The sequence below is a fragment of the Quercus lobata genome, chromosome 2 (assembly GCF_001633185.2).
Source record: "Quercus lobata isolate SW786 chromosome 2, ValleyOak3.0 Primary Assembly, whole genome shotgun sequence".
NCBI classification, from domain to species: domain Eukaryota; kingdom Viridiplantae; phylum Streptophyta; class Magnoliopsida; order Fagales; family Fagaceae; genus Quercus; species Quercus lobata.
The window spans coordinates 46,810,589-46,824,836 of NC_044905.1; the positions used below are offsets into that span (position 1 = coordinate 46,810,589).

Here is a 14,248-nt window from a genome sequence, read left to right on the forward strand (position 1 = left end):
TTTTCTCCTAGTCTGCCTCGTCCATCTTGATTTGATTGTACCCTGAGAATGTGTCCATGAAACTTAGCAATTGGTGCCCAGCTATTGAATCTACCAGTTGGTCAATGCGTGGAAGGAGATAACTATCTTAGGGGCATGTCTTGTTCAAATTTTTGAAGTCTACACACATCCTCTATTTGCCATTAGCTTTTTTGACCATTACTACATTAGCTAGCCAATTAGGGTAGTAATTTTGTGGACGAACTCCGCTGTAGAAAAAATCCTTTGAAATTTACTAAGTGTCACTTGGTTATCCATGCTCCTGTGTGACATGAACGACTAGGTTGCTTTGGATGACCATGATATTTATGGACGAATCCTGTTCATATCCGTGATACTTTTGATGGGTTCCCTTTCTTGTGAATTGTTCTGGATGCGGTTTGGTCATGGATGACTACCATGGACAAATTGAACTTAATTCAGACCACCATCAAATATTAAAATAATGACATGTATAATTACGAGGTCTCGAAAAGCTTATGAGACATAATATTATGAGGTCAACCAAAAGTCAAAATGCTTGGATTTTTATTTTTATTGGGTTTGGCTTACCTCCAGTACATTTTTAACATGAATCTCTTTTTGTTTTAATGAAAGACTGTCATGTTATCCATTAACTAAATAAAAGGTGGAAATTAAAACCCTACCATTTGTCATTGTATATTTAAAATAAAATGACATGTTCAGTTAAAAATGTACTGAAAGTAGGCCAAACTCTTTTTTATTTTTTTGTTTAGGACCTTCTTAGGCATTTATTATGGTTGTATTTGAATATGAAACTATATCAAATATGATATGCTAAAATTTTTAATGGATATATATATATATATATATATATATATACACACACTAAAATAATGACTTGATTATTTTGAACCCTTTAAAAAATTAATTTAGTACTATCTATTTTGAGATTGAGATGGAATTCTGTTAAAAAAAGTTTGTCTCCGAATTCTCTCATTAACAAAAAAAAAAACTTCATATATCTGTTATCCCAAAAAAAAAAAAAAAAAATCTTCATATATGTATATATTTATAATAAGATTTTTTTTTGAGAAATATAATAAAATAATTAAAAAAAAAAAAAAAAAAGACTAATTTTTAAGTAAGTTGACAAAATAATAATGGTTACAATAATATGAATTCCAGGGTGATAGAGCGGAGAGACAAGAAGACGAATAGTAGGAAAACAGGCCTTTTAACATATTTGGTTTATCGTTGGTTGCGAACATTTTGGAGGGAGAGAGAGTCGTTGGTTGTTCGTTGTTGTTGGCACGACACGGTTACGGAGAAGAAACAAAGAAAGACATTCATCTCATTCTTCTTCTTCTTCTTTTTTATAATCTCTATCGATCTCTCTGAGATCACACAAACAATAAACAAGTTTCAGCAATACCAACACATTATTATTATTCCAAATGGGTACCTTTCAGAGCTTTAGAAAAGCCTATGGAGCTCTCAAAGACAGCACCATGGTTGGCCTCGCCAAGGTCAACAGCGATTTCAAGGTATATATATATATATACATACACACCACCACCTCCATTATGTTTTGTTTTCCCTTTTTCTTGGGTTTTTTTTTTTTTTTTTTTAATTTTAATTTATAATTTTGTTGTTGTTTTTTTTTTTTTTTCTTGGTTGGAAGGATTTGGACATTGCCATTGTAAAGGCCACCAATCACGTGGAGTGCCCTCCCAAGGATCGTCATGTTCGAAGTATGTCTTCTTTCATTAAACTATGCATTGCATTTCATTTGTTTCTACTTCTACAATGTTTTTTATTTTATTTATTTTTATTGTGTGTTATTCTTGTTCTTTTTTGGAATCTACGTAGTAAAGCTAACGAATATAAGAGTTTTGTATCATTGAGGATTTAGATCTATATCGAAACAATGCTCAACCAAGCTGGGGATTTATTATTTTGTGTAATGGTTGCATACAACATCCACCTCCATGTGACCGTTACACAAAATACCACCTCCAATTTGGGTGTCCGCGTGTCACATTGCTTCAATTTTTATTTTTATTTTTATTTTTTGTTGGACTCTAATGCAATGAGCATTTTGATTATCATTTAAATATCTAATTTATGTTCTTATTTCTCTTCATTGTAGAAATTTTTTCAGCCACATCAGTATCACGTCCAAGGGCCGATGTGGCATACTGTATACATGCACTTGCAAGGAGATTGTCCAAGACAAAAAATTGGATTGTAATGCCTCTTCTTCTTTGCATTCATTCATGTGCCTTTTTGTTTATAATTTTTGGTTTCTTATTTCCTTGTTTTTGGAACACATCTTGAACAATTTTTAAAATCGTTGGAATTTTTTTAATTTCTGCCTAAATAATTTTGACAGTATTTTCCTAATTGATGCATTTTCTAGAGATTCATATAATATGAACACTGAGACATTTTATTTTTGTGGAGGAGGAAGAATTGGAAAACTGTCTTAGCTGGTCATTGTGGGTGCTAAGGCTCAAGAGAGTACTGATTTTAATGGACGTAATCACTACGTGCAGGTTGCTATAAAGACATTGATAGTCATTCACAGAACATTGAGAGAGGCTGATCCTACCTTCAGAGAAGAGCTTCTAAATTACTCGCACAGAGGACACATCCTCCAAATATCCAATTTCAAAGATGACTCGAGCCCTCTTGGTGAATACTTCTGTCCAGATTTATAGTTGTAATTTTTTCCCAGTTTTTGCTTCAATAGTCTAATTTGGAGACACTTGGTAATTTTTAGTATGTTAACATCTCATTCTCAGAACAAATATCTCTTTGCAGCATGGGATTGTTCTGCATGGGTTCGGACATATGCACTGTATCTAGAGGAACGGCTCGAGTGTTTTAGAGTCTTAAAATATGATATTGAGTCAGAGCGTTTCACAAAGTCAGCTGGAGCATCCAAGGTATGTGCTTTTGATAATTTTATGTCATTATCTTGGTTATCCATCAAATTCTTTCATCATGATTAGAATAAAATTGTTATCTTTGATTGTAACAGGTACCTACTAGAACACGGATGTTGGGTTGTGATGAGCTTTTGGAACAGCTGCCTGCATTGCAGCAGCTTCTTTACCGCCTTATTGGTTGCCAGGTAATGTTTGATATGGATTGCCTAATTCAGTCAGTTCTTTGAATCTCAAATACTTGTAATTTTGGCCTTTGATATCTTCTTCCCATTGAATTAGTTGCTATTTTTTTGGTCCAAGGATGGCCTCTCTAATATGCTCTAAGTTTTGCAGCCTGAAGGAGCAGCTTATAGCAATTATCTCATACAGTATGCCTTGGCCCTGGTAGGCACGATATCTCTCTCTCTCTCTCTCTCTATATATATATATATCAAGTATTGCTTTCTGCAGTATCTTCCAACATTACAGCGGAAAATTTATAGCAGAAGTATGTGCACATGTGCATGTTTGTGGGTGCTTGTACTCTTTTATCAGTTATAATATACAAATTTAGAAAAATTGGTTGTTAAGTCTTGTCTCTCCCACCCCCCCCCCCCCCAGCCCTTCTCCACCTCTTTCCCTGTTCCTTCTAACTTTTAACAAATTCATCATTTTACAATACTTTTGAGCTCTACTTGCCTTAGACCGTAATTAAGTGCTGTCCTTCTTTGGGGATTACCAATGCTTGTTTGGTATTCTAGGTTTCTTTTAGGTAGTAATTATCTGGATAGATGCTTAGATATTTGTTCAGTTTGTCCTTGGCAAAATAATGAAGAGATACCTAGATAAGAATTTCTTTTTTCACTGATGCAGTTTGGTACATCAAAAAGCACTACTTTTCAGTTTTTACACCATATTATCTATGTTAAACTTAATTTCTTATAATGCCTGTATTTAAAGTTTCAACAACATTGTTCTTGCAGGTATTGAAAGAGAGCTTTAAGATTTATTGTGCAATCAATGATGGGATTATAAATCTTGTGGACGTGGTAGGATTCCACTATGGTTATTGTCTTTTGGACTGAATCACTTGTATCATGTACTTTTATTTTTCCTTACAATACAATGCTCACCCCTATCATTCCTGCAGTTCTTTGATATGTCAAGACATGATGCTATGAAAGCGCTCAATGTTTACAAAAGAGCTGGCAAACAGGTTTACAATGTTCTTTGGATATTTTTCTTGACAATATGAATTGCAGTGAATTTCTTCTTGTGTTCAATGTGGATGAAATTTATTTTTGGGAACTTAGGTTTATTAGTTTTCTTGTTATACAGATTGAAAATCTTGCTGATTTTTATGACTGTTGCAAGGGTTTGGATCTTACTAGGAACTATCAGTTTCCATCTTTGAGACAGGTTCCTTTTTTGCCTTAAAAAGATGACATCTACCTTGTACCTAAAGGCATGTTTTTACAAACCATGTTTTTTGCACTAAACAGCCACCTCCATCATTCCTTGCAACAATGGAAGAATATATAAAAGAAGCACCTCAGACAGGTTCGGTGAATAAGAGACTGGTGAGAAAATGTGTCCATCTGGTTATGGGTTTTCTGACATATGTATATGCTTGCATGGGTGTCTATGCTTTTGGTTATGTGGGCATGTATCTGTCTATAGATGTTTATGTACATGTGTCTATGTTGGTTTATTATCCCACCACAAAATGGCAGAATATGAAGCCTGCTTAAAAAATTTTGCATTGTGAAAGTCCTCTTTTTATTTTAGAGAGAAGATATGACGTTTATAATCATGCTATGCATTAGTCTTAAATATAAGATTAAAAAGTACTAACTATTTATTACTGATCACCTGGATTTTGATTTGACGCTTGAGTATAGCTGAAGCTATTTCTCTTAATCTATTTCTGTGATATATGCTGGCGTAATTCTGTAATTCTGTGTTCTTGCTGACATATTATGAGATGTCATAACTGGGCTTGTCTGATTGAAATTTCTACTACTTTGCATTGGTTGTATTTAGTTTTCTGCTATTGCAAACCTTTAATACCAGGCAAGTTTTCTGTTAGTCTTAATAGATTTTACACATTCAAACACCAACATAATAGACATGGTCAATTTGGCCTTTATTCGCATTCATACTAACATATATGACAACAACCAAGCCTTAGTCCCAAAAATTGGAGATCAGCTATGGATCCTCAATAGGCTAGACAAGGGCAGCCACACGTATTCTTTTCAATCATTCTATTCTATTTGAATTCATACTTTTTTTTTACTTCCTTAATTATTAGTAATTCTTAAATATAATATTAAAAAAAATGTATGAGAGGAGCCCAGGTTTAATGCTCCTGAAGGCCATTGACATTGCTTTGTTGTGGGAAAGGTATGCATTTATTAAAATGAAAGGAGAGCTTATTTGTGAACGAAATAGATGACATTGACGATGATCTTTTTACCTCCCAAGTGGTTCTTTCTATCAGTTTCCTTTTCATATATGTGAGCCCTTCTCTTCCACAGGACTTGATAATTTGAATATTATCTATCAGGAAGTAGATGGATAGGGCACTATCTGAGCAGGTTGCTCAAATATTTAGAGCCGAATTCTTCTTACTCTCAATAATTATTTTTGACAGCTTTCTTGAGTTTACTGTTTGGCTAGGGTGCTCAGGTTTTGCCAAGCCTTCCATATCATTTTGAACAGTCACATGTTGACTTTATACTTTATGATCATTTTTAGTTGTCCATCAGTGAATAGTGATGACTTTTACCTCACACGTGCTCCTTCATTTTTTTTTCCCCTGGCAAGTACTGAAACTGGCTATCGTTTCCAGGTTTCCTTTTCGAACAAGAATGTGGAAATATATGGCATTACATCACTAGGATACCTTTCTCTTGGTGTAGTCACTTTTCATTTACATACCATATTCTAATTCATTGTCCTGATAACTTCTGTATATCTGGTCTGTAATCATCTTGTCATCCCATGATGCTTTTATTTAGATATTTGTGATCCCCTATTGATGAAAAGATGAGGGAGAGTCACTTGAGATAGTTTGGTCATGCTTAGAGGAGAGCGATTAATGCACCAGTGGAAAAAAGTGAGTTGATTCAATTTGACGGAACGAAAAAAGGTAGTGGAAAACCAAAAATTAAATTAATAATAATAAATGACTTGTCATTTAAATTTGGATATAATAGAATAGTGGAAAAGAATACTGGCCAGCTCTAATTCATCTATTAATCCATAACCGTCCCCAAAATTACAGGACTAATGCTTGGTGTTGTTGTTGTTGTTTTTTTATTAAGATATTTGAGAGCTTGGTTTCCATTAGAAGATCCTAAGAACTGTCTTTGAACAAGCTATTTTACAGGTCTATGGGTTTGGGCATCGTGTTTAATGGAGAAATTTATTGGTAGAATATACAATTTTACCTTCCTAGGCTTCACAACAGTAATTAGTTCATTATGCAATGTATAGGGCAGATCTGAGGTTGCTGCTAATGGTTTCTGTGATTAACATATTCCTTTTTACTGTGTTTCTTTCTGTGTTTTGCTATGTCAAATTCTGTGCTTGGATTTTTAAGTCAGTCCAATTGTAAAATTGATTCTGAATATTAGCAACCTAAGAAATTTGTCACTTTTAATTATCTGGTCCAGTATTTCACATCTCCAACTTTTTGGCATAATTATTACATAAGAATATGTTTTAAATCTGCCCAGTTTTCCAAATTCTTTCTCAAAAGTTCTGTTCATTGGTGGAATTCAAAGAGAGAAAAAATGTTTTATTTTTAGCTTAGTTCATCCTCCATTTATAATGACCTTGTATAAATGATTTAGTGTCAAATATAAAATGTATGGTATGTGGGAAGAGTCTATATTTGGGTTTCTAAGATGTATTTTCTAATATCAGGAGTATCGGGAGACGGAACAAGTGATTGTGAAAGCTGATGAACCTGAAGAACCTCTGGAAAGTGAAAAACAGGAGGAAAATGCTGAGGAGGGAAAACCATTTGTAGATGCCGAGCCTAAGGAAGAGGAGGTGGAACCTCTACCTTTGATATCAACTGAAGATACTGGGGACCTGCTGGTAAGTTGTATGTATATGTATATCATGTTTCATTTTAAGTTGTTTAGTGATTTATAAAACGTTTTTTTCCCCTCTTTTTTTGCACCTTTTTTGTGCAGGGTCTGAATGAAATAAATCCAAAAGTTGCAGAACTAGATGAAAACAATGCTTTGGCTCTTGCGATAGCGTCACCTGGTAGGTTGTGTGGTTTTTGATATTAGAGTGAGATATATTTGACTTAGGTCTCCCTGGTAGGGTGTAATAACAGTCTGTTTAATGCACTCATTGGGAGCTTGGGGCCTCATTTGGTGTTTCAAAAAGACAAGGACATCTAAAAGTGCACTAGACCTGGTTTGATTGAAAATGGTCCATTTTCCTTTGAAGCACAAAGATAATGGACAAACATGGCAACTTGTTTTAGAGGAATTAAACTGAAATTCATTGTTGATCATACTAAATTAGCTCAAAGATCTCCAAGGGTGGACCTCTAGCATTGTCCTTTTCCTGGGAAAGATATTGATAGCATCTTTGTTGCTTATTAACTTGAGTCAAGATCCTTATATGAAAAATTCTTCGTTTTTGTTTTTGTTTTTTGTATTTTGGTTTTTGTTTCAAGTTGTTCCCTCCCACAATTTAATTTGTAATTTATGTTTTTTGGTATATGATACTACCCTTTATTCCTGTTTTTTAAAATATGCAGGGAATAATTCTTCAACTAATCATGGTTTGAGTGACATCGGTGGGACTTCAGGTTGGGAGCTAGCATTGGTTACCACACCAACCAACACTGGTAGCCACTTGGGGGAAAGCAAATTGGTACTTCTAGCAATTACTTCTTCTTTTATTACTTCATTCTTTTGTATTCTTTGCTTGAGATATAGCTTTAATTGAATCTTTTTTTATTAGGGAGGGTTTCACTGAATTGCAATAAGACTAGTAAAAATATGTAAATACTATTACTGATTGGATAAAATGTGGTTGGGTCCTGATTTAACCAAACTGACTACTCTCAATCACTTTTGCCTCCTTTTCCTTTTGGTTTGGATGTTGATACAATTGTGGGTTGATCACTGTATGGAGTGACTGGACTGGGCATTTACTGGATTGTCCATTAAATTAACATCATTATTAGCCCATTCAAGATCATAAGTACTACTGGTTTTTGGTTCAGGCTGGTGGGTTTGACAAGCTATTACTTGATAGCTTGTATGAAGATGACTCAGCCAGGAGACAGATACAACTGCAGAATGCTGGGTATGGATATGAGGGGATGACAATGCAAAATCCATTTGATCAACAACAGGACCCATTTATAATGTCCAACAACGTAGAACCTCCACCCAATGTGCAGATGGCAATGATGACTCAGCAACAGCAGCAATACCAACAACAGCAAATGATGTTTCCACAACAGCAACACAACATGATGGTGGTACCTTTCCAGTATCAATCTCAATACCCTCAACAACAGATGCAACCTATGGATTCACCGAATCCCTTCGGAGATCCATTTGTCGGCTATCCACAAAGTGCAATGCCACAACAAGGAAATCATACTCTAATTTAGAGGTTCAGTTTTTTCCCCTTAGTTTGATTATATTCTTTAATTCTTTGTATTAGGGATTTTTTTTTTCAAAAATTTGTTGCAAAGTTTGATAATCCCATTCTTTGTTTACTCAAAAAGTTGTGACTCTTTGTATTTTTGTATTGATGAATCATTTGATATTCAATCCAGGCAAATGGATGTATTATTTTGATCATCATCTACTTTTATATATTTATATTTATATTTATATTAAAAAAAGTATTATTTTGATCATCTATCATGTTTTCACATCGGCTTCTTGAGTTGTACTCTTGCCTCGAAAAAGTGTTAATCTTGGATCTTGGAGTTTCTGTAATTCTTTTATTATTTTTGGCTAAGTAATATTTGTTTTTTGAGAAAAAATCCAACTCGGCCAATTTAATTAAATAATTAAAGAGTTAGAAACATAACAATTGTAAAGATCTTGTGGAGTAGACTCTATCCAAACTTGTGACGGAAAAGAAAATCTCGCTTTCCTAAAGCATGTGCTAGAGCATTGCCATGCCTAAGAGTGCGTGCAAAAGAATAATTCTGAAGAGAACTAGCTGAAGACAATATGTCTTTTATCATGACCAAAAGAATGATGCAGAAAATTCTTCTGTTCGAGAGCTTTGATGGAGATCTCAGAATCACCTTCGAATATAGAGCTAGGTAAGCCTAACTCGTGAATAAGGTGGACAGCTTGCCTAGCTGCAATAGTTTCCAGGATAACCACGGAAGGAGGCATGATAATCTTTTCAGACATAGCCACCATAACTTCTCCCTGGGAATTTTGAACCACAACACCAATGCCTGCTTTATTTAAGTCTTTGAACATGGTCCTGTCGAAATTAGTTTTACAGGTGTTGGTATCTGGTGGTTTCCACACTTTGCGCCTTGGTCTAGATGTATCATGAGGTTTAAGTTGAAGACTCTGAAACTCCCTGAGATTGTCACGGGTTGTTGCTGCAATATTAGCAAGGGGCAAGACAGGTTCCCGTACCTGAGTTTTATTCCTTCTTTGCCAAATAAGCCAGCAAATCATTGCAAACAAATTTGGATTGAGATGTGAGCTGCTGACCAAATCAAGAAGATCTACAAAAAAGGTTAGAGAGTAAAAAATAGAATTTAAAACCCCAAAAGCTTGCTGCCAAACTAGGGTAATCTTCTCACAGTACCACAAAGCATGAAGTGTGGTTTCCAGCTTCTTGTTATAGTGGCTACAAATAGAAGTTGTGACTATTGTTCTCTTCATCAGGCTCTTCGAAGCGGGTAAAGAATCAGTACAAGCTCTCCACAGGAAGGACTTAACCTTATTTGGAATTTTTAGAAGCCATAAAACTAGTCCAGAAACAACTAGAATTTCTAGGATCTAAAGATGAAGCCAGCTCTCTATTCTCCGAGTCACACAGCAGCTTGTACCCAGTCTTGACTGTGTAAAGCTCGCTGCTTGAATTCGCCCAGCATAAAACATTAGGTTGGGGAGAAAAGCACAAGGGGATGAACTTGATTTTCTGAGCTTCAAAGGGGAAGAACAACTGGTCAATAAGTTGAGAGTTCCACCATTTTGAATCAACATCTATCAAGTTAGAAATAACACTCTCCTTATGCAAAAACGAAGCTGGAGATACCACCATTCCACCACCTTCACTAGGGAGCCAAGCATCCTTATAAATCCAAGTGGTGCACCCATTCCCAATCCTCCATTTTGCACCCACTAAAATTAATTTCCTCGCCTGAAGAATGCTTTTCCAAGTATAGGAACTAGAATTTTCTTTTGCTTCAAAAATAGTTCCATTTGGAAAATACTTGGCCTTGAAAACTTTGTAGAAGAGAGAATTTGTATCATTAGCCAACCTCCATACTTATTTAGCTAACATCGCCTCATTGAATTTACTCAACTCCCTAAAACCCAACCCTCCTTTATTTTTAGGGTGGCAAAGCGTCTTCCAATTTTTCCAATGTATCTTTCTTTGATCACCTTGCTAGCCTTGCCAAAATTTACGAATCATAGCATCAATATCATGACACAAGACAACTAGTAATTTGAAACAACTCATTGCAAATGTCAGAATGGCTTGGACTACTACTATCTTGAGTAAAATCTCTCTTCTAGCTTGAGATAATTTTTCCTTCCACCCTTTTAATTTATTCCATATCCCCTCCTTAATATAGTTGAGACTGGCTCCTTTATTCTTTCCAACCACGGCAGGAAGCCCCAAATTCTTTTTGTAGTCCCCAAACCTACTTGGGCTGTGGTACTGGGCGAAGGATTAGGGCCCCAATTTATTTATTTGTGGGATTTCTAGCAATCCTACAAGTAGAGCTCCAAGCATCAACTAGATAGTCCAAGTTGTATCATTCTAGAAAACTTTTTTTGACCTACACACCTCACCCTATTTCTGTTCTTCTTCCTCTCTATTTACTCACACTCCCTTCCCTATGTGTGTATTCCCTATTTTCCTTGTGTTTTCCCTTTATTCCCTCTGTTTTCCCTGCGTATTCCCAGTGTTTTTTCAACCAACCACTCTTGTTTGCCTTTTCACCCCTTATATACATGCATTTCCACTTTCGTCAGAATCTGAAGGACTCATCATGCCTTATGGGGATTCTCTTGGAACTTGTTCCAGACGCTAAATAGCGTTCGGTAGCGAGTTTCCTAAAGGCACTAACAACTCTCGGTAATCAACTTTAGTCTAACCAATTCTTCATCAATTCTCCACCATCTCATCAATTGGTGGTAGGCCGAGCATTACAAGTTTCCCCCAAATGATAATTTCTATGTCCTAATACACTCATTATTGGGCTGAGCCCAGTCCAATCGAGTTGGAGGTCCACTTTCCTCTTATGGGCTGGTTTTAGGCTACACAAGCTGATCTTGGGCTTTAGTTAAACAGATCGGTACTAACTTCCTGGGCTCGAGCCCCCCACCATCCTATTTTCACGAAGTGGGGATAGGATCAAGGATTTTTGCTTCGGCGGTCGGCCAAGTTTTTAAAAAACGAAGGTTATACCTCGGGAAGACAAAACGTCACTCCATTAATACAGTTGACATGAAAACTTGCTCTTTATGAGCACGTGACAAAACCTGTTACATCGAACGGTTGAGATGATCTAACGCTTCGATTATTGAGGCACGCGTGAAGAGACACAACGGTAAGTATTGATTTATTTTTTGCAGTTACATTAAATGACATTTACTCCTATAAATACTAACACAATTTACGTGATTATTTTCTTTAGTTCTTTTCAAGTTCAGAGTCTTGTTTCTTCCTTCTTCCCGAGCCCTTAAATTCCTTCCAAGACCATCCTTATCATTAAGAAGTCACTTAGTAACTCCTCTTCCCTCTATCTATCTCCTAGTAAATTAGATAGGAAAAGAAAATGGGGGTTTTTGTATCTTTTAAGAACTAATGCAGATGTAGAATCTTTCAAAGCTAGGTTCAATATCCCTCGTGACGTGAACATATTGTACTATCATGAGGGAGACATAGAAGACCAAAGGTTACCCTAGGTAGTCTTTTTTCCTTTAATGTCAATATTAGATGGTGGGGTTAGATTTCTAGTAGATCAATTGTTGCTTAGGACCCTTAGTTTTTACGGGCTTAGCCCCGGCCAATGTTTACCCAACTTTTATAGTGTAGTCAATTGCGTTGGGCGTCTTAACTAATTATATGGCATCAGCCTTACCCATCATGATATTAACTTCCTGTATGCTATTCGGGGGAGCCCGAAGTACGGGTATTACCTTCAAACCTGAAACACTATGGTTAGATTGATATCCTACCTCCCCGATTCCAATAGGAACTCTACGGGGAGTTTGTGAAAGTGAGTGGGAATTGGCTGAATGGCGAACTGACCTACCCAACCTCTCCTCGTCAGATAGGCGGGTGCCTTTTTTTTTTTTTTTGACTCTTTAACATGACCTTACCGTGCATGCTTTTAACTTTTTTTTTTTTTTTTTGGTATTCGGTATGTTATTCTAATGTTGTTATTATATACATTTTTCATTAACTCGTTCATTATTCCCCACCGCAATTTCCAAAAAAATTCAACTGGATATAAGTGTGGTACGAACTTGGGAGCTCAATTTCATCCTGCGCTCAGAAATATTCATACATTACGACAGGCAATTAAGAGCGTCCCATTTGATCCTGTGTTGCATGCCATCTTATACCAGCTATCAAGATTCCTTGAGCGCTCTAATAGTCGGCAGTCCACTTTTGTCTTACCTTAATGTTTGGCTGCCTGGATTTTTGCTGAACAGACTTACCAGCAGTGAAGCGAGACACCAAGGGCCTAGAAGAGTCGGACAAGGTTCACTTGAACCTGTACATGATGGTTCGGGTGACACCGTTTTTTAGGGTTGGGCAGTGAATATTCCAATAGAAGCCCCTATTGCTGAAGCCCCCGCTTTAGAAGCCCCTATTGCCAAAGCCCTTGTTCTCATCAACTTGACTGAAGGAATCGTTCAAAAGCGTACCAGGGCTTTGGACCGCTGGTTTCCAGCCGCGCAACCCATCAGGAGCCAAGCTGCCCCTTAACCCATCTCTCAGCAGACAACCCCCTACTTCCCGTCAACAAAGAAAAAGGGTGCCGACGATGCTACAACTGAGTCTAGCACCCCTCCTGCTGACCAACTCCCTACTCCAGCTTCGAGTAGGGTAGTAACTCAACTACTTAGCAGGATCCCCCAATAGATGTGGCTCGTGAATCAGCCGACCATCATTGGTTTTTGGGTGGCCTCTACCTTCTTAAATCCCTCTACTGGATGGGAATGTACCTTTCATTTAGGGGACAAAGTCTTGCCATTTGACTCCTACGTTCAGATTTGGAGAAGTGGCCTTGGGGTACAAGTGTTTTACAGCCACGGGAAGGCTCTATTGATACCTGCCGACTTGGAGCACTACTCGGGCTGCCAGGATGAGGATCTCATCCTTAAACTAAAATGGCACACCATAACAGTGAGTTTTTGTTCTTCTGAACTTTTATTGTTTTTGTTTGTTTGTCTTCTCTTCTCTCCCCCATGTTTTTTACTGGTAGGTACATACATTCTTGCATTTTTCAATTTCTATAAGTGTTGGTGCTCGGAGTATACTAATCCCCGGTCTTTTCTATTATTGTCTCAGGCCGCCTAAATGACTCATGTTGTAGAGGGTCGGCTGAAAGGCGTGATGGAGGAGGCGGACAAAGAGAAAGCCCTAAAACAGGTAGCCAAGGCGAGCTTGAATGAAAAGACCTTGGAGTTGAATGTAGTGGAGCGATAGGAAACCATAGCCGAAAGGAAGCTGGAATTGGCCGAGCAAAAGGCAGAGGATCTTCAAGGTAAGCTTAGTGAGATCGAAGCTAAGCTTGTCGAGGCTATGAGCCTTGTCTCTGCTCGTGATAAAGAACTCACCGACTTGAAGAAAACGATGAAGACTTGCAAACAAGTCTACTATAATAAGGGTTTTAAAGATGCTGAGAACTCGGCGGACTAGTGATCTTTCAGGCTTGGAAGTTCGGGTTCACGAAGGGTTGGATGGCCACAGTGAACGCTATCGGTCTCCCCAACACCTCTCCATTCAGGAGTGCCGACCAAATTCCACTACTTGAGGACCTAGAGGTTGAGGCCCAATCTCAAGGACAAAGCGAGGGCAGCAGTCAAGAGGAAGAGGGTGTC

General features: G+C 37.1%; 1 protein-coding gene across 3 annotated transcripts; it reads left to right on the forward strand.

Moving 5' to 3' along the window:
- The first annotated feature begins 1,201 nt into the window (after positions 1–1,201).
- On the forward strand, positions 1,202–8,752 carry LOC115977952 (putative clathrin assembly protein At5g57200). 3 transcript variants are annotated; one of them, XM_031099985.1, is made up of 15 exons: positions 1,202–1,547; positions 1,685–1,754; positions 2,153–2,250; positions 2,559–2,697; positions 2,827–2,951; positions 3,047–3,139; positions 3,288–3,338; positions 3,917–3,982; positions 4,084–4,149; positions 4,272–4,352; positions 4,436–4,513; positions 6,867–7,043; positions 7,142–7,217; positions 7,723–7,838; positions 8,194–8,752. In XM_031099985.1, the coding sequence occupies exons 1-15, from the start codon at positions 1,458–1,460 to the stop codon at positions 8,587–8,589; spliced, it is 1,722 nt and encodes a 573-aa protein (XP_030955845.1). In that variant the 5' UTR covers positions 1,202–1,457; the 3' UTR covers positions 8,590–8,752. The 3 variants fall into 3 exon arrangements, with proteins under 3 accessions (XP_030955845.1, XP_030955846.1, XP_030955848.1); XM_031099986.1 differs by having other exon boundaries at positions 4,308–4,352; XM_031099988.1 differs by lacking the exon at positions 4,272–4,352.
- Positions 8,753–14,248: the final 5,496 nt, after the last annotated feature.

Excerpts from the sequence above, each read along its gene's own strand:
- LOC115977952 (XM_031099985.1), top strand. The coding sequence starts at position 1,458 with ATGGGTACCTTTCAGAGCTTTAGAAAAGCCTATGGAGCTCTCAAAGAC. Across the intron at positions 2,698-2,826 it reads AGATGACTCGAGCCCTCTTG|CATGGGATTGTTCTGCATGG; the intron begins GTGAATACTTCT and ends ATCTCTTTGCAG. Across the intron at positions 3,140-3,287 it reads ACCGCCTTATTGGTTGCCAG|CCTGAAGGAGCAGCTTATAG; the intron begins GTAATGTTTGAT and ends TAAGTTTTGCAG.